Here is a 25,348-nt window from a genome sequence, read left to right on the forward strand (position 1 = left end):
GGACAAGTGTTTTCTATTTAAGAGAGTAGGTGCTGAATTTAATTTTCCTGAGACCCCTATAAGAGAAAATCTTTCTAGTCCAATTGTTTGCTCTCTGCCAATTTGCCTAACAAGGGCATTCAGTCAGGCTTTGTTCAGTGCAAATGAAATCCTTTGGAACCAGCCAGTGTAGTTTCAACTCAGTTTTATTTCCTGGAGGGGTAGGGTGTGGGCTCCCCCCCCCCCCTTAATTTCCCATAAAGAGCATGTATGTAGCTCCTTCAGCACAGGCAGATTTCAGCAAGGTGAGAGAACAAGGCTTTGGAAGTCACTGTCTCACCTTCATTCAGATGGTATGAGTGGTTTTAAAGTCCCCTCTGCAGCTTTCTATGTGAGTATTCACTTTTCAGTCTTTTCTCCTTTCAAAACGATGTTCCCTCTCTTTCTGGCCTAATGGTGTGCAAACATTTTTATGAATTAAGTTCTCTCTCTTTTCTCCTGTATCTATAGCTACGTATTTCCTGGAGAATTGTGTTTTAATGAGATTGTCAGATAGTTTCCCTGCCAACCGAAGTCCATGATATGTTGGGGCAATACATTTTAATTTTTTCTAATCCTACACTGAAGAAATTCTTAACAGGGCATATTTAAGTTAGGTGATATAAATGGGGCCTAAAGAGACAGACTCTTCGTAAAATGCTTTAAAGAACCGTGGTGCTGACACTGGTTTCCTTCCTAGTTCAAAACCATTTCAGAACCTGCATGAGTGACCTTTATTTTCCTCTCTGCAGCACACACGACTATAATTTCCCATGACTATTTATGGTCTGTACAGCCCTTTTCTAACTTCCTTTTTTAAAAAATGTCAACAGAATACGTGTTTCTTTAATGGAAAATGTTCTATTTTGGGGAAGCTGCTTTTCCTCGGATAAGTAGTAGAGTTTTGTGTGTGTGTGTGTGTGTGTGTGTGTGTGTGTGTGTGTGTGCGCGCGCATGTGAGAGTTGCAAGATTGGGGAGTATTAAATTAATGAATGGATTGAGAGCTTGGAATGACAGTCCTGGCAATGACTCCTGAATGCAAAGCTTTTCTTTTTATCCAAGATTAAAAATAACTGTACCTGGTATTCCTTTTTTTTTTTTTTAAAAGGAAGATTTTATTCTCTTTTTCCAAAGATATGGCAGAACAGCCCTGAATTCAGTGCTGAAAGTTTCAGACCCAGCTGATTTTAAAATGAGAGAATGGAGGTTCATTACCAGGGTGGTAGTAGGGGAGGAGGCAGGGCAGCTTTGCCTCGCACCGTAGCAGGTGAGTCCTGAGGGCTAAGCACGCTCCATGTTCCAGCTGCTGCAGCTTCACCATGGAGCACACACCACGGAACTCCATTGTGAAGCGAGGGTTTGTCTGGCTTGTGAGCTGCGCACAGTTCCTGCTCTGTCCTTTCCTTCCCTGCCGAATGGTTTGGAACCTGATCACAGCAAGGATTCTGTTTCAATGCTGCAGCTTTGCGTTTTGTGTTTATCTACATCTCTCAATAACGGTAGGATCCCTGACAGTTTGAGTTGTCTTAGGTACAAAAACATCCTTCATATTTTAGCCATTGCTCACTCTGTCATTTGGATAACCACATATATATGGTATTTATTTGTTTTAATGTAAAATCCTTTGAAGGGTAATATAAATTCAGAAAAGGGGCCAAATCGTAAGTGTAGCACGTGACGAATTTTCTCAAAGTGAGCAAGCACATTGGTGTAACCAGCACCAGGTCGAGAACCATGTCGTTACCCTATCAGAGAAGCAGGAGCCCTCTCCTAGACGCCGCTTTCCCCTTACTTCTAATACTATAGGTTCGTTTTGCCTGATTTTGAACCCTGTAGTTATGGACTCACATGTACCTCTGTTCTCCAGCTTCTTTCACTCACCATTACATGTGTGAGATTTGTCCTGTGGCCCATGTTGTAATTCTTCATTTTCCCGGCTTTATAGTGTTTTATTATAGAGCAAATCAGTTCCTGCAGTTGTGAATCTATGTCAGTAAAATGTGGTTTTGACAACATACTGACAAGGACTTAGTCACTGTGTGATTTAGTTGTGTTGTGATCTAATGCCTAATTGCTTTATTACTATAAGAGCTCTTTTAAAAAAAAATAGGCCATTGATTTTCTCTTCCTAAAGACAAAATATTTATTTTGTCACTCCCCCTTCCACTCCCCATCAGCTGTACAGTTAGTCACTTCCTCTCACCTTTGTGCTTCCATAAAAATGGATATCTCTCTCTCTAGATTTAACCCACATCGATAGCCGTTGTGTTCATCATAGATAGCAGGGGCGGGTATCCATATGCCTGCTACAGCCAGGTCCTGTCTTTAAATCCTTGTTTCTAAACCCAGTGTCTAATATGGTAGGTATCCATCAGAAAACTGGGCTTTTTGAGGATTCCGGACTAGAGCTCTGGCTTATCAGCAGGATTTTTGTTGCATCTTGTCCTTGCAGCCTGAGATTCCTGAACGCATCTGCAAACAACCTGGAAACCCTTCCTGCAGCCACACTTTCCGAAGAGACGAGCAGCATCTTACAGGAGTTATATTTGACGAACAACAACCTCACAGACAAGTGCGTGCCCTTGTTAACAGGACACCCCCATCTGAAGATCCTGCACATGGCCTACAACCGCCTCCAGAGCTTCCCAGCAAGGTAAAAGAAGGTCATTAAGGGTGCTTTCTATTGTGTTTCTAAACATCCATTCACAGATGGAAAGGCAAAAGCTAAAATGTCCCCTTCCCAGGTAACGTAAAGTTTGTTTCTCCCTGATTCTTCCTCGTGGTTGTCTTTTATATAAGCCACAGTCAGCATTCCCCTAAAGAGAAACATGTTGGTTTTTCTGCTATGAATGTATCCACAGGCCCAATCACTAGAACATTCTTAGGATTTTTAAAATAAGGTATGTTAGTTAGCAGATGCTTTTCTTTTGCTTTTTAACCAGCCAAATTAATTTTGAAAGAAATTAACCTAATGTGGTGTGTGGTAATTAGAACATCAACTAAGGAGCCTGAAGGTTCTTAATTAGCTGCCAACTTTTGTGTTTGTGCTTATGGTATAAGAAGTCGTGGTGGCCTTTGCAACCACAGACACTGTATGACATTACGAAGACTGCCTGGCCCTCAGAAGATTCTGTTTCTAATAATATTTTGGTGTTGATTTTTTATTTTTACGAGCAGTGGCACTGTGTCTAACTCTGAGTGAATCCACACACCGAGCCTGCCCTGAGGGATTCACTCTCTGTCCATCTCCATGTCGTTGGCATTCATCCATCTCACAAGTTGGGACTTGGAGCACATGCCCGCACATCAAAGAAGCAAACACTAACCCCTCTGGTATTCTGCTAACTGCCACTGAGCCCTCGGCCAAAGCAAAACACTGGCACAGCCTCCCTCTGCTGCCCTCGGGACTGCCCGTTTATTTAAACCCTCACAGAAGGAGGAAGCCCAAATATGCATCGACTTAAAGTATTGCTCTTTTTTTTGTAGTGCATATTTATTTCTGCAGTTTTTCCCTTAGTTTGAGGATATAGATTCAGATTTTTTTTTTTAACTTGTGTGTACTATGGAATGAGGAGATGATATTTTGGGAAGAGAACCTGGTAATCACATAAGATAATATATCTGAAAGGGCTCATTGTCCTATTTCAGATGGTGAGTGCCTGAGCCCTGCCCGAGAAATGATTATCATACTCAGATTCTGAGGGTATCCGCCAGCAACCTACGTCATTTGTAATCACCCAAGTACAGAGAATTTTTTATGTACCCCATCAAGACCCGCCTTGGTATCACTTCTCTCTTCTTGGGGATTGTGATGTGGCACAGTAGCTTCCCTAAAAGACACGACTGGCATTCACCTGTCTCCTTGAGCCTCACACCTCACACAAGGCCTGGCCTAGGGTAGACTCAGCAGATGGTTGCTGAATTAAAGAACGTGCTTCCACGGTCAAGGCTGTCCATGGCCGCCACCTTTCCATGCCGAAGGATATCAACTTCTTTAACTTTTCCTCTCGGGCCTGATTGCTATACTTTCAATCATTTCTCATGCCCCATTACCCATAGTCTTACAAATTTAGGCTACTGTAAGTGGATTACTTCACAATCTGTGTAGGTAGTGTTGTTTGTAGCATATCCTGATACCATGTTGGATATTGATGGGATTGAAAGATCTGATTTCATAAGGCAAAAACTTAGTTCCATCTTAGGCATGTATTTGTTTTCAAGATGAGCAGATGATATAACTTTTATATGTGAGAGATGACAGAAAGAAAAATAATAAAAGGTATCTTGCTAAATTTTTTAAAGATTTATTGTGACAAAACCACAGCAAGCGGAGAAGATACCAATAGCTGTAAACTAAGTGATCCAAATTACACATTTGAGTTCCACTTACTGGGAATCTTGAGCTTCTCGGAACCCAGCATCACCAGTGGTAGAAAAAGGGAGGAATGGCTGAGTATCAGGTAGCCTGTATATCATAGGATTGTAGGGGTAGAGGGGTTTTTCCTCCATATTTACAGAAAATACAAGGCACCCTAACTCAGAAATGTTCCTTTACTTGGTTGCTGTAATTATTGATTAATATTATTAAGACTAATTATAGAGTAAGATTGAATAATAGTAAAAGACATTGTTAAACAAAAGTATTGGATTACGTTAGGACACGTTATTAAGGTAAGGTCAGAGAGAGTCCTTTTTGTGGATTTTTAGGAGGCATTGAGAGAAATTTCTTTGGAGCAGAGCTTAACTTTGGGCCCTGCTAGCAAGTGGAGAGAGATGATGCAGATGACCTTTTAGTACCACCCCGCCCCCTGCCCCCCCCCCCCCCAGCTCCTCACATGACCTGTGGTCACCGTGATGTCAGGAATTGGGGAGTGCAGTTTTAGGAGAAAGCGTACCTTCCTGTGACCTGCAACCCTCTTCTCCTCTGTACCCCTTGAATTTTCAATGCCATTACAAAGGAAATCAGACTCTCCAACGATAAGCTCTTTTAAAGCACTGATATTGGACTAATGCTAACTTTTGACCTATTTGAGCAGTATTTTCGTTGGAGTTTAGACTAAGCTCCATAGCAAGGTGATTATTGCCAGGATAACTTAATTCACACACCATTTTCAGAGGAAAAGGACATCTGTTTTCCTCCTTGTCACCAATTTGAAGAGTTCAGGTTAATAGTTTTTGTTTTGTAGTAGGAAAGGAGACATTAAAATACTTTGATACTTGAAAACAGTAGTGAAAAGATAGTCTTGTTTGTTAACATGACTAATACAAGTGAATCTCTAGTCATTGTCAATTCCCCCTTTGATTTTCATTTTATATTATTTTCCTTTTAATTTTGTCTTATAATTATCCTATGACTCCCTGTGCTGTGGATTTTCTTGTTTTAGTAAAATGGCAAAACTGGAGGAACTTGAAGAAGTTGATATAAGTGGGAACAAACTGAAAGCCATCCCAACCACCATCACCAACTGCCGGCGCATGCACACGGTGATCGCCCACTCCAACTGCATCGAGGTCTTTCCCGAGGTCATGCAGCTCCCAGAAATCAAGGTGCGTGGTTTCACTCCATAAACTGCAGGCAGCAAGCCCTCGAAGAGAACCGTCTCTCATTTTATTCATTCGGGCGTTTGCACCATTGTTGGACTCCCTCAGCATTGAGACTCAGTTGTCTTGACTCCATCCTTTCTAACCACTGAGCTACACTGTTGAGTCAGCAGAGGGGGGAAAAAACACTAGACTGGGATTGGGAAAACTGTATTCTAGGCCCTGCCCGGACCAGTTGCATGACATGAGGCTAGCCACATAGCCACCGAACGTTTCCCGTCTACCTAATATAATGTCCTACTTATTTCCAGGCTCAGAGACAGGTGTGACAAACTTAGTGGTACCAATGTACCCCTCCCCACCTGCTCCCCTAATTAAATACCATCCACCAGCACAGTACCCAACTTATAATAATTCTCTGTATAGGTACAGCATCATTAGTCACCAAACATTCATTTCAATTTAATGAAATGGGCAAAACAGATACTCCCATTTGGTAGGTGAGGAAACTGAGGTGCTAAAAGAGGAAGCGATCTATGTAAATGAAGACAGCAAATTAGTGTGGCTCCTGACTCCGCGTAGGCTTATGGGATGAAACTATTCCCTGGGGTGACACTCATCTTACAGCTTTTTATTCATGTGTGTTTGTGTGTGTGTGCGCGCGCAAAGGTAAGAATTCTTTATAGATATAAAATGTAGTTTTTCATTTGCAGCGTAGCATTTCTGCTTATCCTCAGTTTCATGCTTAATAAAAAATAGCGCAGTGGCTATAGACTCTGGAGGATCTTCTGGTCTAATAAGGAACTAAAGCTGTCCTACTTAGCCATTCCTCACTTTTCAGGCACTTGCTGATACAAGCTTGATATAACAGACATTTGAAGACACTATAAATAGCATGTGTAATTTTTTATGACAGTGGTTTTTATACATTTACCTGGTTGACATGTGCCTTGACATCCCGAGGAGTTGGGTGGCAGATTGAAGGGCAGGAGGAGTGTGAAGCTGGAGTGTGATTGGATGGAATAAACCGAGTCAGAGAATCACCCTGACAGCAGCATTGTGGGGAGTGGGTCAGAGAGAAGGAGACCAGAATCAGAGCTAGGGAGGGTCCTCGTCCCCCAGGGGAGGCGTGATGGACAGGGTAACAGATACTTGGAAGGGAACTGGCTGCAGTGAATTAAAGACGTGGTGGTGACCACACAGGCCTGGGAAGGGCTTAGTGCATAAGCACCATCTCTAAAAAGATCTCCTTTACCATCACCAGTTGTTATCTTTATGAATAAATACCCTAGTGAGCTCATTTTATAGTTTGGTGATTTAAAGAATGAGCAGTTTTACATTGGCAGAACTCTGAAAGTTTAAATCTTTAGGTCACATTATAAAACATTGCTCACCAATTTTATAAAATTCATTAATGTTCTAAAATGTCTTTAATCTTTTCCCATAATGCATACTCTGACCTCTGAATTTATTTCTGTCAACCACGTATGTTCTAAGTTACCCACACCTGCCAGTCCTAAAGCTCATGTTTCAGAATTAGCCAGGAGATTATATTTATACCATTTGTTGTCTTATCTGTGATGTATACCGACTCTACTGACTGAATAAACCATTATTAACCAGTATTATCAATTTTCCATTGAAGTCCAGTTGACTATTCATGCACCCGTTATTTATAATTGGAAAAACAAAATGAAAAGGCGATGGCCATTTCCCTACTATGAATGTCTAGGTTAAGCGGACTATTGTACTTATACTCAGATTATTAAGGCTGTTAAAGGTGCTGAGAGTGAAGATATGGAGTAGATGAAATTGTACTCACATTTATGATTTTTTTAGAGTTTTATATTAATAATAAGCCTACAAGAAAAAAAATTGAATGCTAACACTGGTAGTGTTAGGGTGCTAAATTTAAGGGTAAGTGTTCTAAGCTTTTCTTTTTGTCCAACTTTTTGTAATGGGGTTGTAATGCTCTTTCAATAAAAAGTAGTTTTTTAAAATTGTAATACAATTTTATATCATTGCTGTAGTTTGGGAGCAAGAGTATGAAACAATTTGTATGAAACATTGTATTGTTTTAAGTCAGTTAAAAATATACTTCTCCAAAAATTTAGGTTCTCATTTTACCCAGTCTATAGCTCTCCCCAATCCATTATAGATTTAAATTCTTTTAAGAATTTTTCCAAATAAAGATGATTTGGACCACTTTTAAGATTCTGAAATTCTTGGATACAATTTGCTTTCAAACTATCTTAATATTTTTAAATAGGCTCCTTAGGCGTTTTTAAAAATTATAGTCAGATACCAACTCAAGCCAGATAATTGAATACTTTCCACCCCATCCTGCTGAATTGTGGGTCCATGTTCTCTTAGCCAGAAAAGTTACCAGTTACTCTCGTTCTCACCTGTGCATGGAGAGCCTTCTGCCCTGGTTCCCTGCCCCCAGAGCAGCAGAGCACCTGGTGGTGGGCTTACCTCCTTTAAGCCTTCCATCAGTTTTGTGGGAAAGGGGGTGTGATCCCCATTCACAGATAACACAATTTCTCTTCTAGTCAGTGTGCTGACCCTTCTTGTGCTTGTTTTCTAAGCACAAAGATTAGGTGGGAGCTGCTGGGAGGGTTAAGGTATTCGAGGCCTGGAGGGCAGAATCCCTATTTGACTCATGCCTTTTTCTATTGTGTATAGTAAACGGCTCATCTGCTAGCCTGTCTTTTACCAATTTCTTATTTAGCTTCTTTTGAAGTATCTTCTCATTTTGAATATTTGTTCCCTGCCTTTTCCTCGGTTTGCATGGTTTTTTTTGGTTTGTTTTTAAGAAGTTCCATTTTGATGTTGTAACTATAACCCTCTTGGGCACAGCAGGTGCAGAGATTTTGTCAGCAATAAGAGAAACTATCCTTAGGATTTTTCAGTTAACGCTTAATTTTTAAATAGAGAGATAAACTTAGAAGCGTAAAGATGGGGAGAATAAAGAGCATGGATTTTTTGTGTGTGTTACTCAAAGAGAGTACAAATTTAAACTGCGTTTAGCAAAATCCGTTTTCAATGTCTACGGCGGAGTAGCAGCCAAATGTACTTTTCTGCGTTTGAAGCGAACGGTCCGCTGGTTGTGCTGCGAAGCGTGGGAGTGTCGAGCCCTGACCGTCTCCTTGTTTGCGCTTGTTCCCCCAGTGTGTGGACCTGAGCTGCAATGAGCTAAGCGAAGTCACTTTACCAGAAAACCTGCCTCCAAAACTGCAAGAACTAGACCTGACTGGAAACCCCCGGCTGGCCCTCGATCACAAAACCCTGGAACTGCTGAAGTAAGTGTTTTGTGAAGCACTGACGACAGGCTGACACCTGAGTAAAAACGTCAGTCTGGCATCCATCGACATCCTAGTGGTGTCTGCCAGGGTTGAGGTGATTTGCAAGTCCATAGTTCACCAAAATGGGGGGCCAAAAAAGCCTAATCGTTGGGCACTCGTGTCCTTCTGGAAATTTTTTTAGAAAATGTCCAAACAAAAAGGAACAAGAATACTGAATTCAAAGAGGAAAATGGGAGATAAAGACACGGGAGAGCAACAGATGACCAAGACGTGAACTTCCACCTCAGTTACCAACAGCGTGGGTGACATGTGGTGCAGATGTTTCAGTAGGACTTTGAGAGGGATGAATAATGTGGGAAAATTAACAATGTGGAAGTAAAATCCAGATTATTTAAACAGAACTGGGAGTGTGGGGTAGTTAGGCCCTGTGACATTCTCCCCGTGTTTTGGGAAAGTTCACTGATCCTGTCTCATTCTTGAAGTTGCTGGGGAATTCCAGGTTCAGGCTCTCCATGTTAAGTACTAAAGGGTAATCTCATTAGAAAAGATGTCTTTATAGGAATGTTATCTCAGGACTCTACATATCTATCCATAGAATTAAATAAATTATGCTCCACAGTTGAATATTATACAGCCATGAAAAATGATGACGTGTAGTTATATTACTAACTTGAAAAGTCTCCTCAGTGTAATAGTAAATGAAAAGGAAGTTAATGAAGGAATTTGTATAGTATACCTCCACTTTTTGTTAAAGTAAATTTCTGTGCATTGGGTGGTATGTGTGCATGTGTGTACTCATGTGCAGCTAGAAAAATGCCTGAAAGGACATTTTAAAATGTTAAAATAGTGTTATTCTCAGGATTATAGGGCTATGGGTGGCCTTAATTTTCTTCTTTAAACTTTTCTGAATTTTTGGACTTTTTTGACAACCGTTAGTCATTATGTATGCTTAAACCCTGTTGTAATTATCTGTTGCTGAAAGTCATCTTCTGTTATCCTAGGAAAAGACAAAAAAGAAGAGTAGAGTTTTGAAAAGTAATATTAATACTGTTTTTGGTCCATTAATACTATCCTAATCTTTTAGTGCAAACTAAAATTTGAAAAGCATTTAAGGTGATTCCTGGGTGGAATTGGCCTAATTCATGCCTGTTTGATGGTATTTTAAGTACTGAATGAGCACATTGATTTCAATATATAATTAAAGAATACTGCCTAAGTAGAGTGTTGTAAGGAAGTCGCAGAGACATAGGCTCTCTCCACTGTTCATCAGTCAGTATGGGAAGCCTTGGCCCAAATCCTTCAGTCTGCGCGGACCTCAGTTTTCTCCTCTGTAGTATGGGGAGGATGGCCAACATGTTCTCCAGGCTGCTTCTCAGAACTTAAGAGTCCAGGAGTTATCAAAATATAATTCATGTGTATACAGATAACTTTTGAGTAGTTTTATAAATATGATATGAAATTTTGTGTTAAAATAATTATATCAAAATTTGTTAATAAATGCAAGTAGCTGTTTGGAGACAAATAAAAGTTGAATTCTTATCTCACATCAAAATAAATTCCAGCTAAATTAAATCTATAAAATAAAATAATTTTTAAAAGTAAGAAGAAATCATATGAATATATTTACAAGCCAGAAAAGAACTTTTTAGGCCAAAAAAAGGGGGATGGGTATCACAAAAAAAGAAATCAATATCTATAGTTTGGTTTTGATGTTTATGTTATATGTATTTATAAATAAAAATTCATTTTATGCATAAAAGGTTAAATACCTATTCCAAAAGCTATCACGTGTATATCTGAAAGGAATGACAAACTAAGAAGAAACACTGGCAAAAATATGAAAATAAAATATTTAATATTTAGTATAAAATGTTCTTAAAAGTCAGTAAGAAAAGTCCCAAACAAAATAAGTGAAGGGCATTAACATTTAACAAAAGAATACAGATAGTTACATGGAAAAATCAGGTTCAACTTTATTAGTACGTCAAGGAAATATTAAATATTTAAATGATAATGATTTTCTCCCTCTAATTGGTGTTCCAGGAGGCCTATAAATGGATATAACTTTTAAAAGCTACTAGCCCTGTGTATCAGGCCTCTAAAAATATCTCCATACTTAGACCAAGGTTTTCTCTGGAAAAAAAATTTTCTAAAAAATAATCAGAAATGGTGTTTATTTTGGGTACAGAAATATTCATCAAGATTATTTCTAACTTTATTTAGGATCAATGTAAAATGATGGGAAATGTCCATGATTAAATCAGGAAAAAAACAATGCAAAGCCGTAGGTAGGTAGGTAGAAAGAAAGAATGACCCACTGCTATATATGCATAAGAGAAAATCTACTTGTTAAATTCTCTACAAATGAGCATATGTCACTGGATTGGCCAGAGCTGCTGTAGTGAAGCACATGTGTGCCCTCAGGTTTAAAAAACAGTAAGACAATGAAATCATAACACTCTTAACGTAAAAACATTACCTTCTGTTTAACATCTAGATGATTGTGGCCTTTTAGTAACTCTGGAGAGTTTCCATGTCTAATATGTTACTTGCAGTTTTAGAGGGTTGGCCTGTTTGTTCTACATGAGCAGGGTGAGTGCCTCTGGTGACCCTCCCGTGTGACCGAGCAAGACTGTCAGGCTCACTTAAAGATGTACGAGAGTCAAAATTCAGGTCACTTCCAGACAGCTGCTCCGCCACACTGTGTTCAGCTAGGCAGAGAAGGAGAACTTGCTGCTTCCCTGGAAAGGATTATGGGAGAGTTTAAGGATTTATGTATTCTTTAGTAATCAGGCTAGGAAATGGGATTATTTCTTTGAAGACTCTATGTTCTGCCTGTAAAAAGTATAAATGTCTTTAGAAATATGCCTTCAGTTTTCCTCTAGAATTTGGAAAGGTAGCAGAGGTGTAGTGAGAGCCTTAGCGTGCCTCAGTGGACCATTGCACCCCTCAGCATTGCACATGGCGCAGGCCATATGGAGCGCAGATAGTGGTAGCCTGTCTTTTGTAGTGCTCCTCTCTTACTGGTAGGATGGAAAACTTTGAAAAGAGGCTATGTATATATATAGTCCTGCTGTAAAATGAGGTATTAATTTGATTTGGGGATTTTCTGTTGGCACCATTTGTGCTTTTTATTTTTTCCAGCTTTTTAGGGTAAAGGGACAAGTAAATGTTTGCTGGTAATTGTGAGTAGAAACTTTGCTTTAATGAAGTGTTTTTAATTTCAAAGAAATTGCCAGCACCTATTTCTAGAATTAAAGTGAATACTATTTTATTGGAATTTGGGATCGTAACAAGTGTTGAGGTGTTGTTTAAGAGATGATACATATGCTTTTTCTCCTGTTTAAGTAATGGGGGGGTAGGGCTAGTGGTAATTTACAAGTAAAAAGGAATTATTTCGCCATGTGGCAGCCAGCCTTTTCAAAAACCTGCTTCACATCTGTGTGACTTCCTGTTTGGGGGCCGCTGAATGCTTCCTAGTAGACTGGTTTTCAATAAACGCCATTTGAGAGTTTACCCCTTTACTATTTCTGTTGTGGGTCCTATTGGGCCAATTATGGCCTGTGGGAGCAGGGGTGAGATGAGAACTTGTCTCCCAGTTTAAACATACGTAGTTAACATGTAATTTATTGAAGTACTCATTTACTTCATAATTTTATTATATTAATCTTAGCATGGAAGGCTGTGCAAGTGAGGAAAGAATTAGAAGCTTTGGGGGATGGCAGGTCCTCAATAATCTTTGTGAAATAGCTTAAGGAGTGACAGGGGCAGAAGTTGGCTTTGGAGATGAATGTTGCAGGATTCTCTCACATCACCCAAACAAATGTAATTGTGACTTAGGTGTTGATCTTTTCAAACCAGGGCCTTCATGTTGTAAGAATATACCCAATTTAATGGTTTAATTTCCTTCTCTAACACCAAGGTTGAGAGCTGTCTTTTTCATTCCCAGGAGAGAGCAGCCATCTAGCGTGGTGGGTGTGAAAGTCTCTAATAAATGACATAGAATGCTGATAAAAACTAATTTTCATACTCTGGATATCTGACCCTTTGTTTTCATTATGAATAAGTAGCTAGTTATTGTTGTTGATAAATATTTCAGAAACTTTAGGCCCTGGCCAGTTAGCTCAGTTGGTTAGAGCATCTTCCCGATATGCCAAGGTTGCAGATTCGATCTCCAGTCAGCACATGCGAGAAGCAACCAGTGAATGCATAAATAAGTGGAACAACAAATCAACGTCTCTCTCTCTTCCACTCTCTCTCTAAGAAAAATCAATAAATAAAAGTTAAAAAAATATATTTCAGACACTTTAAACGCAGTAAGAAATGGTAAGTACAGAGTTCTTAGCAAGTGTTTTTCATTTCTCGGATAAAGGTAGCAACATGTCCATGTTTGGTTTTCCTGATTCCTGTCCCTTCTGTTTCTCTTGTTAGTAACATCCGCTGTTTCAAGATTGATCAGCCTTCGGCAGGAGATGCATCCGGAGCCCCAGCTGTGTGGAGCCATGGGTACACTGAAGCTTCAGGGGTGAAAAACAAGTGAGTGGGTGAAGCTTAGGAATGAGAGCCCTCCCGCCCGCCTTCCTTCTTTACTGGAGTAGGAAGAAACGCAGTGTCGGCACACACTGGCCTCATGTGATGTTTCTTTGAGCATGTTTCCCCAGAGTGAGGCCACCTCCTCACTTAGGTTTGAACATTAAGCCAAGCCTGGCTCGGCATCACATACTCTCTCTTTGTGAGAGGTGTTGCTAGGAAACGGTGTAACTGACACATTGTATCTGGGTGAGACTCCAGGGTTTGAAGAAGGCATAAGTATTGAAATGCATCCCTGCTCTTTTTAAAAAGCTCCTTTCTCTTTCTCTGAAGCCTGTTTACCCAGCAAAACAGGATCGTGTTAAAGAAGTTCCCTGGCCATGTTGATGGTCCATATTTGAGATCACTTACGTTATTGACCAGGGAGCGGTTCTGTGGAGCTATTTCTACGATCAAAATGAGCTTGGCAGGAGTTCAGTGTCTCTATAATGCCAGCTGGTTGTTTTGCCACCAGGACCTGTCCCTCTGAATTTCTCTTTCTTCCCTATTTTCACTAATTTTCCCTGTCTTATATGCAAATGTTGATTTTCTTGAGAATTGTAATCTAGCTCTTGGGGCTTGTTTGCTTTTTGTCAACAGGTGCTAATAATTAGCACTAGAAAAGCAAAGAATCCTATAAATTGGAATAATCGTAATTTAATTAGGTAAGGGACAAGGATGTAACATTTCAAAGGAGGGGAAGAACAGAAAATGGAGGACCATCCAATAATGGCTAACATTAGTATTCAACTCTGGGTGCACGTGAGAATCAATCAGAAGACAAACTTTAAAAAAACTCTCCAACCAAGGCCCATTAAATCAGACTGTTTGAAAACCTCCCCAGGTGATTCTCATGTGCACCCACGTCTGAGAACCACCATCTCACTGAATACCCCCCGTGGAAAATGGAAGGTGGAATTGTGGTTGCTGCTGACTGCCGCTCTTTGGGATGGAAAACAGAATCAGTTCAAGTTCTGATGCGCAGCCCCTTCCTCTTTAAGAGTGTGGCTTGGCATTGTGCTGACAAGAGGAGAGGTGTCCCCACTTCAGCACCCCTGTTCCATGTGCCCCCAGTGGGGCCTGGGCTCTGGTGGTCACATTGTTTCTATGTACTTTGCACTGTATGACATTGTATTTTGGTTTGTTTTTGTTTTTAATACTCACTTGAGGATATTTTTCCATTGCTTTTCAGGGAGAAAGGGAGGGAGGGAGAGAGGGACATTGATGTGAGAGGGACACATCAATTGGTTGCCTACTACACAAGCCCCGATCAGGGCCAAGGATTGAGCCTGCAACCAAGGTACATGCCTTTGGCTGGAATCAAACCCAGGACCCTTTAGGCAACGGGCTGATGCTCTAACCACTGAGCAAAACTGGCTAGGGCTGTCATTGTATTTGGGGGAGAGGGGAAGACATTATACATTCTTTGGAGCACTCGAAGTTCCTTCCTAGAGATTTTTCTTTTTAGATTAAAAGACATTATGCGTTACTTGGAAACACCAGCATGTGAAACTGCTTTCAAATTCACGAACATCTCTGGATATTAAAATGCATTATCCACTCATATATATTAATGAAGCAATGACCAATTAATCTCCTTTTTGCATAATCCCTCCTTCCGTAATTGTTGAAAAACTTCATTATTGAAGTATAGCATAGGTACAGAAACGATAAGCGTACAGCTTAGGGATCGTCCTAGGGTGAACCCACCTGCAAACCACTGCCTCCATCAACAACTACAACATCTCCAGCACCTCAGAAGTCCCAAGCCGCCCCTCCCTCACTTTATGTCCCTTCACCTTTTTACCTTTGGTTTTGCCAGCAGAAGCTTCTCAAATGTTTTCTTTTAGACTTGTAGGTAGAGTGTTAAGTAAACAAGGAGCTTGCTTGCAAGAACTGTGGTTGTCCCTGCTTCCAAATCTCAGGAGGTATCTGTGTTCTCTTCTCTCCTTCCCTCCTGCCCCTGGGGTTGCTGGGTTGCCTCCAGTGTCTGGTCATTGCAGATCCTTCAGGGAAACCCAAGCTTGGAGCTTCATTTGGATGTTAGGTTCTTCCTCAGACTAAAAAACAAACAGGAAGCTTCAGCAGAAGAGAAACATCACTACTGTACTTTAAAAAAAAAAAAAATCTTTTTTTTTTTTTTTTAATACCCTTCCCCCGTTTTGACTAGCAAGGGGAGTTTACAGAAGGAAGACAGAATTATAAGATGATTTAATATTATTGTTAAATTTTACTTTGCCACTAATTGCATATAACTTGGAATGGCTTATTTTTCATAATAAATGGAGGCAGGAATTTGACAGCACTGACCTGAGAGCTGGGCTGCCTAGCTTTGCATCTGGTCTCTGTGCTTATTTGCTGTATGGCCTTGGACAGTTACTCAACCTCCCTTTGGCTTAATTTTCCTATTTGTAAAATGGCACTAAAAATACTATGTGTCCTTATATGGTTGTTGTCAGGATCCCCTGACTTATGTATGTGAGGTGCTTAGGATTTGAGACCATACATATGTTTTTATATTCTTTTCCTACATTTTTCCAGTGTTTTAGTTGTTACTCCATTTTTGCCGAATGTGGAATTTCTCCTTAATATCTTTATGCGAATGAATATGGACATACAGATTCATAATTGTGTTATTTCCCATGTCTCTTACTCTCTTTTCACTGCCATTTAAAAATAATGTCATCAGGATATAAGGGCCTGGGAAGCCACTTGTGAGGCATGAGCACGCATCGGTCCTTCTTTGCTTACAGCCCTTAGTCTCTGTAAGTTAGCTGAGGTTCACTGACCTATTCTTACTCTGTCTGGAGCCATGAAGGAAGAGACAAGAGTGGGATAGACAAATCGGAAAGAAAACAGAGTTGGGTTGGGCATGGAAAAGGAAAGGTTAGACTTAGCACAAAAGCGTTCTTGCCTTGCAGGTTGTGCGTTGCGGCCCTGTCGGTGAATAACTTCTGTGACAACCGGGAGGCCCTGTATGGTGTATTTGACGGAGACCGTAATGTGGAGGTGCCCTACCTCCTCCAGTGTACGATGAGTGACATTTTGGCGGAAGAGCTGCAGAAAACAAAAAATGAAGAAGAATACATGGTCAACACGTTTATTGTTATGCAAAGGTAAAACTGAGTCTGCTGTGTGTTTTCTTGCTCTCCTTTGAGTGTTTGCCCTCCAGCTAGAAAATTAGGTGCCCAGTAATCTCAGAGCACTACTGTTGAATATGGGTGTACAAGATGCATTTGGGCCATTTGGTTTTGCCCGGGCATCGCGGACAGACTGTGTTCCACCTGAGACTTATTGATGTCTTGACAGCTTTGTAGGGGGCCACGTCAGTGGCAGGAATTGAGTTTCTCTTAGGACTGGACCTCACAGGTGCGTCATCATTCCAGGTTTTCATGCTCCTTTACAACACACTTCCTCTTCCCTCTTCCCCCAAATCATGCGAGCTCCAGAGGCTCCTGACACCTTTTGGTGTGCGGACTTCTCTTTGAAATGGACTGTTCCTGTCTCAGGTTGTTCACGTTAGGAACTGTTGTCGCTGGTTCACTACAGTGCAACCCTTGTAAACTTGAGATGGTCATGTTTTAAGCCGGAAGTTAAATCATTCTTTATGTTGTTTTTCCTCCTAGTTAAATGTTCAGGTCAGTGTTACTAGCAAAATCCTAGGCCATTGTCTAGAGCTTACAGTCACCACAGAAACTTTGGAATGTTTGTAACTCTTAGGGCTGAATGGTATATTCAAAGGATTGCTCGTCTTTTGTCACATTAATGGCTTTGTAGGTTGTAAACACGTTGCCTGTGTATTAATATTGTACTGCAAACACGTGCCTTTGTGGGACCAGGAAGTGGAGAGTGCACTAAAGGTCATGGGAACAATGACTATCTTTTCTCTCCCTTGATCATCTGCCAAAGGAAGTATCTCTGTAATGGGTAGAAAAAGTATCTGCTAAGGAGCACTGGTTTGGGAAAGCCTTTTGCGTTCCCCTGAGTCATGAATAGTTAGTTCCTCTTGAAGAGCTCAGCAGAGGCTGCTAGACTCAGCTCTCTCTCACTTTCTCAGTGGGCATGTTTAGTTAAATACTGCTCATAGCTAATATATCATGAGTCTTTTATTTGTACTAGTCATTATTCCAAATACCTTAATACCATAAATTGTACCCAGTGGGATAGGTAGTGTTACTGTTCTTATTTTACTGTTGGGAAACTGAGGCGCAAGGGAGGTGAAGCACATAGCTCTGAGAGCTAGTAGAGGGTACAGCTGTAATTCGACCTTAGGTAGTAAGACTCCAGAGAATATTCTGACTACTGGGGACATCTGTCTACTTTTCTCTTTTCATCCCCAGCTTCTCCTAACAAAAAAGCAAATAGATAACACACACACATCCCCACCCCCAACACACACACCCTTCACATACCCCCCACAAGGACTGCTTGTTGTAGACCCTCCATCACTGGGTAAGAATTAAAAATGTAAGAACCTCGAACTCTGGTTATTAGCTGTACTTGTACAGATGCCACCCTATTTCTGGCCTTACTCAGAGCAATCACTGTGCCTTTGAAAGGAAGATAGTGCTGCATGTGGGGCCTAGAGCCGAATCTGGTTTGAGACCCAAATTGCCGGCCTGTCTTTAGGGTCATTTGTAGGCCTCTTATTTCCTATTTGTTAATAGGACATGGGACATGTGGTGATCTTTTCGGTTCTTGGGAGAAATGCACATTTTTCGTGTGTGACATGCTAATACCCTGGCTTTCATTGCTACTGTTTTCATTTGCCTAACCTAGACAGGAGGCAGGAGCTGACAGCACCTGAGGGTCTGCCCTCGTAAACAGGTTTCTGTCTGTCTGACCTTGTGCTCCTGCACACTCAGGATCAGCGGGGCCTGATTGGCACCTCCCTCTGTGGGACTCGAGATAGGAGTTCTAGGCCCCCCTTGATTGTTAGGACTGGCAGGGGCTTTGTGTGTTCAGTAAGCCAGTGGGTTGATGGTCACACATACAAGGTCTGTGGAGCTTGATTACCAGAATGTTCTTTCTGTGAATGTTCTAGAATTGGCATTACTGGCCCAGCAAGTCTTCGCCATCTAGAGCAAAGAACATGAACGGTCCAATACGTCAGAGTTCCTCCAGCAAACATCCGTATTGCAGGGGGAGAGGGTGGTCAGATGATTTTGAGGTCTGCATGCAGTGTGAGTGGTGTTTGCACCTGCTCCTATTGAACCTGCTGGGTTCCCCTCCTGGAGTAGAGGGGATTTGGAGAGGGGTGGGGAGAGCTTTCAGTGGTCACTTGGCCGCTGTCTCGAGTGTGCAGACATGGGGGTAGCAGGCTAGGCACAGAAGCACAGGGCTCTTTTACTGCACATCAGCGCCTGGCTTTTAGTGTAGAGTGGGGCTGCCCCAGTTGTGAGCAGATCCCTCTCTGAGCATGTCTGTCAGGTTCCATGGCTCTTTCACTCCGAGGAGTTGAGCAGTGCCTGCTTTGATGAGAGGCTGGCTTGAGCCTTCTGGTTCTGTTTCGCCCTTGCCCTGCCCAGGGCTGCAGTCTTCTGTCGAATTAGCAGAACCGAGGCGGGGAGGGCTGTGTTGGGTTTTAATGCTCTCTCTTTGGATTCCAGGAAACTTGGAACTGCTGGCCAGAAGCTTGGAGGTGCTGCTGTCCTTTGTCACATCAAACATGACCCTGTAGACCCGGGAGGATCCTTCACCTTGACCTCTGCCAATGTGGGCAGGTGCCAGACGGTTCTCTGTCGGAACGGGAAGCCGCTGCCTCTGTCCAGGTCGTACGTCATGAGCTGTGAGGAAGAACTGAGGAGAATTAAGCAGCACAAGGCCATTGTCACTGAGGTGAGGAGAGAGCCATTTTCCTGGGAGGGTGGGAGGACATGGCCAGGGTCCTACAGAAACCAGCTAGGGAGCCTTCCCTCCAAAGAATGTTCTTTAAAGTGGTTTAAAATTACAATTCTAAACCCCTGGTGTCACAGAACAAATTCTTTGTATGATAGGTGTGAAGACATTACACAGTACAGGATAATAAGCCATTTATTGTTGGCCTCTCTGTGTCAGGCTGCACCAGATGTTCTGTGGCATTGTCCCATCTGCTCCTCACCTGCTGCTGGTAGCTGTGACCTTTAATCCTTCAAGCCTCAGTTTCCTCATCTATAAAGTGGGAACAGGAGTAATATATCTGTCCTCTTGGCTACTGTACCAGTGGAAATGACCGAGCTATTACTTTGGGTCATACGTCCTGTTCCATCTGAGTAAGGCAGTGAGTGCTCTATGGCCAGGGGTGATTTGGGCCTGACAGGACATTTCGCAATGCCTGGACACATTTTTGTTGTCACAAGTGGGGCAGAGAGTACTTTGGGCATGTAGAGGCAGGGATGCTGCAAAAAATCCTAAAATGCACAGGACAGCCCCCACAACAAAGAATTACTTGGCCCAACTTGTCACTAGTGCCCCTGTTGAGAAAGGCTGGAGTAAGTCAGTCTGCATTATCACAAGAGTCGGTACAGCGCAACTTCCACGTGGGGGCTGCAGCCTGCTGCACTCACCCACTCATCATACAGCATTTCCACCTGCCGGGTACTGACGAATGACAGGGGGATACAGAAGTGACCCCGCAGACACACATCTGCCACAGGAGGTGTCCAGTTTTGTATTGTCAAGAAAACCCACAGGCCTTGGGCAGCCAGGTAGATGGTAGTGAAAGTTTGCAGTTCAGTAGGGAAAAACAGGCCCTGATAAGGACCATGAGGAAGACAGAAAAGACTTGGGATCCACTGGGAGAGTCTGGAAATGAGTCTGTAGGTTGGTTTTATTTCCCTGCCTACCTGTTCCGGGAGCAGAGAGGATTAAAATAGACAGTAGACACTCTTGGAGTAGAGGCAGGCTAAGATGGGACAGATGCATTGAAGTAAAAACTCAACATTACATGATGCAAAGGTTAACAATTTCTGCTGCGTTAATGCGTCACAGCTTGTGCTCGGAACGTTTCTCCTGTTTTCTCTGCCTCTCCTCCTCCTCACTTTTGGCTGCATCGCTGAATTCTCAACGCTTTTTGGTTTTGTTACTTCTCTGCCTTGAGGCATGCCCCCCAAACACACACATGCACGCACAGATGCACACAGACACACAACCATGGGTTTTGATGGGGCAAGATCTCAAGGGTTGGGCAGAACAGCAAGAGTAATTTCTAGCAAATTCCATACTTTGGGGAGCAACAGTTCCATCAGTAGAATTGAGGGAGCTGAAAATTGTGCTCGAAGCCCCATTTTACTAATTTTCCTTCTAAAGACTCTGCCTGCTTGTGAGGGTATCATGGCAGGATTGTGTGTGGAGTTGCAGAGGGCACCCCTTGAACACCCAGAAATCACCTCCCAAAATTCCACATGAAGGAAGGAGGTGGGGTTGGAAAGGAAGTGGTCCTTCTCTGGAAGAAACACCAGCTGTTAAGGAGACAGTGAGACCATCTCTGTTACCTCCTCCTAGACACACACTGAGGCTGCATTTGTCATCATGGAGCCTGGACAAGTGGTTAAAAATAGGGGCATGGAGAGGCACATTATGGACCTGAGACCCTCAAACTTGATTAAACAACCAAGCGGGTACACAGGTCACCCCCTCCCCTCCAGCTTCAGAATAAAGGTCTTTTACCTGCAAATGGTCTGAAACTTTGGCTTGTGATTAAAATGGCACGAACCCAACTGAACTGAAGCCGAGGGACTTTGTCTTCTCCCTTTGTCATCAGCAGAGTGAGTTCTCGGAAGTGATGAGAACTGGCCCTACTCCCCAGCATCTGCCTCTCCAATGTGGGCATTCTGACCCAGTGAGTCACACCGCGATTCTCCCCACCAGTTATTTTTTTACCTACTTAAATTTAAAACAGCATCTCCTCTGGACCTGTGGTTGATGGCCTGTCCGAGAGTAGTGTAAGATGTGGGGCATTCATTTGCCTCAGTGTCTGCAGGACTGGCTTGTTTCAGAAAGGCCCTTCCTCTCTGTGGGCTACAGGAGACACCGGTGCCCGCATTGCTGTGCCAGGCTAGGTGATGGTCTGCTTTAGAGCCCAGGGTGAGCAAGCTCCTTCTTGGCCCTCCTGTTCCCTACCTGCCCAGGCCCCTGCCCTGGGCTTCTGCTACTAGATGGACATCGACCCCTCATCAGAGGGTGAGGGGTCCTTCCCTTTGTGGCCCACAAGCACTCTCCCCAGGGCCCCCATCAGGGAAGTTGCCACGTGTGCTCCGTGTTAACCTCTGCTTGGAAACCCCCTTCCTCCAGGACGGCAAGGTGAACGGAGTGACCGAGTCCACGCGCATCCTGGGCTACACCTTCCTGCACCCCAGCGTGGTGCCGCGCCCCCACGTGCAGTCCGTGACCCTGACGCCCCAGGATGAGTTCTTCATCCTGGGCAGTAAGGGCCTGTGGGACAGCCTGTCCATCGAGGAGGCGGTGGGCGCCGTGCGCAACGTGCCCGACGCCCTGGCGGCAGCCAAGAAGCTGTGCACCCTGGCGCAGAGCTACGGCTGCCGCGACAGCCTCAGCGCCGTGGTGGTGCAGCTCAGCGTCACCGAGGACAGCTTCTGCTGCTGCGACCTGGGCGCGGGCGGCGCCGTGCCGCCGCCCAGCCCGGGCATCTTCCCGCCCTCGGTGAGCATGGTGATCAAGGACCGGCCGGCGGACGGGCTGGGCGTGCCGTCCTCCAGCAGCGGCATGGCCTCGGAGATCAGCAGCGAGCTGTCCACCTCGGAGATGAGCAGCGAGGTGGGCTCCACGGCCTCGGACGAGCCCGCGCCCGGGGCCCTGAGCGAGAACGGCCCCGCCTACCCCGGCGAGCAGCGCTGCCTGCTGCACCCCGCCTGCCTGTCCGGCGCCTTCCAGCGCCAGCTGTCCAGCGCCACTTTCTCCAGCGCCTTCTCCGACAACGGCCTGGACAGCGACGACGAGGAACCGATCGAGGGCGTCTTCAGCAACGGCAGCCGCGTGGAGGTGGAGGTGGACATCCACTGCGGCCGCGCCAAGGACAGGGACAAGCAGCACCCGCCGCACGCGCCGGAAACCAGCGACGAGGGCATCGTCATCAGCGCCAACGAGGACGAGCCGGGGCTGCCCAGGAAGGTGGACTTCGCCTCCGTGGGGACCATCGGGCGCCGGCGCGCTAACGGCTCTGTGGCGCCCCAGGAGCGGAGCCACAACGTGATCGAGGTGGCCACGGACGCGCCTCTGCGGAAGCCGGGAGGCTACTTCGCGGCGCCGGCACAGCCGGACCCTGAGGACCAGTTCATCATCCCCCCCGAGCTGGAGGAAGAGGTCAAGGAGATCATGAAGCACCACCAGCAGCAGCAGCCGCCCTCGCAGCTCGCCCTGCAGCCGCCGCCCCGGCAGTGCCCCGTGGACCCGCTGCCCGACTACTGCGACACGCCCCTATGACCCCTGGCACCTTAAACAATAAACTAACCGAGACAGACGAGTTGCCAGAGTCTCCCAGGCTCGCATTAAACCAGGGGTTTACTCCACGCCCTTCCCCCAGACTCTCCCCTCAACCTGTCTTTGCAGCTAGTCTGTAGGTTCTTCCTGTTGGTGATTTTTAAAATAATTACCACTTTTCTTCTAGTGATGCTTTACCGGTATGATTTAAACCGTTAACTTCTTTTCCTAACATATCAGATGTGTAAAGACAAAGAACAAAAGGTTTAATATATTACAGAGAAGCAGTTAATGATAATGTAATATTTTTTAAAATGGCTTTTTATTGTTTTGTTTGTTTGGCAGGCAGGGCAGGTTGCCAGTGCTAAATGATTTAATAATATTGTAATTCTGGGGGAAAGGCTTTTTCTTTTTTCTTTTTTTTTTGTCTTGAAAATGATAGACATTTGTAGAATATGGAGACTAACTCCTAGGAGTTGCTTTACTCTGTCAGGTGACTTAAGTCACTGGGATTCACTAATTTTCTCTGAGAGAACAGTTGATTGAGAAATTTCTATTGTAAATAGCTACGTGTTGTATAGTGATGCTTCAGATGTTTTGTAGTTTTGGCATAAGGACACAGTCTAAACAACTGACTTCCCTCCCCCTCTGAGGATCCTTCCCCCAGCCCACCGCCCCCTCCTAACCCACCCCTAGTTCATTCCGTGATGAGGCTGAGCGTCAGAGAGCATTTCTGTCGGAATAAGGTGCCCCTTAGGCCACTGGAAGGGGGTATGCACCCAAGGAGCCTCGGAACCTTTTTCCTTCCTCTCCGGCCCCCACCTAGCCTCTTGACTTTTGCAGACACTTTCTAATTTGTGTTCCTTACTGCTGCCACAATCCGCATGATTGTATAGAGTCCAGTTAGATCATTTACATACCCAGAGTTATATTAAAGCAGAATGCACAGATGAACATGTCATAATTTTTGTTATAATAAATTCAAAATTTACAAGTACTGCACCCATCTGCTTTTGTCTCAGCATCCAGATGTGTCTTGCAGACAGTGCCAACAACTTGGGTTTGGGGTGAATGGGTGGTGTTATCAGATATTTCTGACTTCGATTGGTTTTTTTCTGGAAGGGGAGAAACACCCAACAGGTTAACCTACATTGAATGAGGTAGCGACATGGACCTTGTGACTGCAATAGAAATGGCCTTGCAGCCCTTCTGTTGTTATGTAGGCGAGGGGGGATGGGGAGCAGATAGAGGCTGCATGGGGAGGCTGGACAACGTCTCCCACAAAGCCACGCCCATTTTAAATTCTCTCGGGGGCCCCTAAGCACAAGAACAGGTTAGCATACCTTTAATGGACCAGTGAAAACCAGCAGCTGGCTGGCTCACTCCAGCACTAAGACCCATCATGCCAGCCCAGTGGAGCTGGTTCACTAGGAGACCCAGCACTCCCAGCTGACGGCTGCCCGTTTACAGCCTGTAGCCCGACCCTGCACCGTGTGAACCACGAGTTGAAGATGCTGTTGGTCTTCTCTGTCTCACATGGACCAGCTTCCTAGGTAGACTGTCTCCTCTCGCCCTTCAGGTCTGCCCTCGGTGGTACCTGGGTAGTTCAGTGACAGGACAATTAGTTTTTCCCAACTTGTGGCCTCGGTGGGGGGCTGTCTGTCCCTTTGCCTGGTGGCCAGATCAGTGGACTGGCCTTGTCTTGGTAATGTCCTTACTTCGTTACATGTCGGGCTGCTTGCACGCCGTGCTCTTTGAAAACTGCTAAGGCCGCAGAAGAGCTCATCTCAGCCCAGTAAGGGATCAGTGACCGATGGACTAGACTGTTCAAGCCCAGGCCGAGCTCTCTGCTCTAGAATGAGCCCAAAACCGTCCCAGGATTCCTGTGCCCAGCCCCTCACCGCACCTTGGCTTCCTGTCTTTGCCCTGCTCCAAGTGGATCCAAGCAGGCTTGGAAGGCGCCGGTTCTCCGACGTCCAAGTTATAAATCCCCTGTGGCTGGGTTCACCTGTGGCCTTAGGGGAGGCATATCCAGACCAGCACTGGATTTCTCTGCAGCTCCCTCCCAGAGCGGTCAGCACTTGCTGCCCTGAGGCAGTCAACTGAGGCAGCAGTCATTCGAGGGGTCCATGATGGGTTCCTGAGCTGCTTGTGCTGGGGGCAGCCAATGGGACCGTCAGGTGTCCCGTGGAGACCTCCCTCATTTCCTAACTTCTGTGGCTGAGGTGGGAGACCGGGCACAGCTGGGTGCTGGTGTTTTCCGCAGCCCAGCAGTTCAGTCAGTGCTTGCTTCTGTGTGTCATTGTCACTGAGCACACTTACGTACAGGGTACTGTGGAGGTAAAGAATAAAAGTTCGTCCTTGGGGAACTTGGGGTAAATAGGCATCTGAATGAAAAGATAACAGGAGCGTGTTAGGTGGCCAGAAAGGCAGACATACTAAGAGCCGGCTTGCTCCTGTGTGGGAGACTCAGTCATTTTCTGGGGAAGACTTTCTT

General features: G+C 44.3%; 1 protein-coding gene across 1 annotated transcript in view; it reads left to right on the top strand.

The window, feature by feature from the left end:
• Nucleotides 1-23,848, top strand: part of PHLPP1 (PH domain and leucine rich repeat protein phosphatase 1) — a 176,072-nt gene extending 152,224 nt beyond the window's left edge. The window contains exons 11-17 of the mRNA XM_087819143.1: nt 2,472-2,672; nt 5,404-5,566; nt 8,732-8,862; nt 13,297-13,401; nt 16,356-16,550; nt 19,044-19,272; nt 21,706-23,848. Coding sequence (XP_087675269.1) covers nt 2,472-2,672; nt 5,404-5,566; nt 8,732-8,862; nt 13,297-13,401; nt 16,356-16,550; nt 19,044-19,272; nt 21,706-22,854 — 2,173 coding nt within the window. The 3' untranslated portion in view covers nt 22,855-23,848. The remainder of the gene's footprint in view (nt 1-2,471; nt 2,673-5,403; nt 5,567-8,731; nt 8,863-13,296; nt 13,402-16,355; nt 16,551-19,043; nt 19,273-21,705) is intronic.
• The last annotated feature ends 1,500 nt before the right edge of the window (nt 23,849-25,348 follow it).

Source organism: Miniopterus natalensis, chromosome 7 (genome assembly GCF_054644295.1).
Source record: "Miniopterus natalensis isolate mMinNat1 chromosome 7, mMinNat1.hap1, whole genome shotgun sequence".
In the NCBI taxonomy this organism is placed as follows: domain Eukaryota; kingdom Metazoa; phylum Chordata; class Mammalia; order Chiroptera; family Miniopteridae; genus Miniopterus; species Miniopterus natalensis.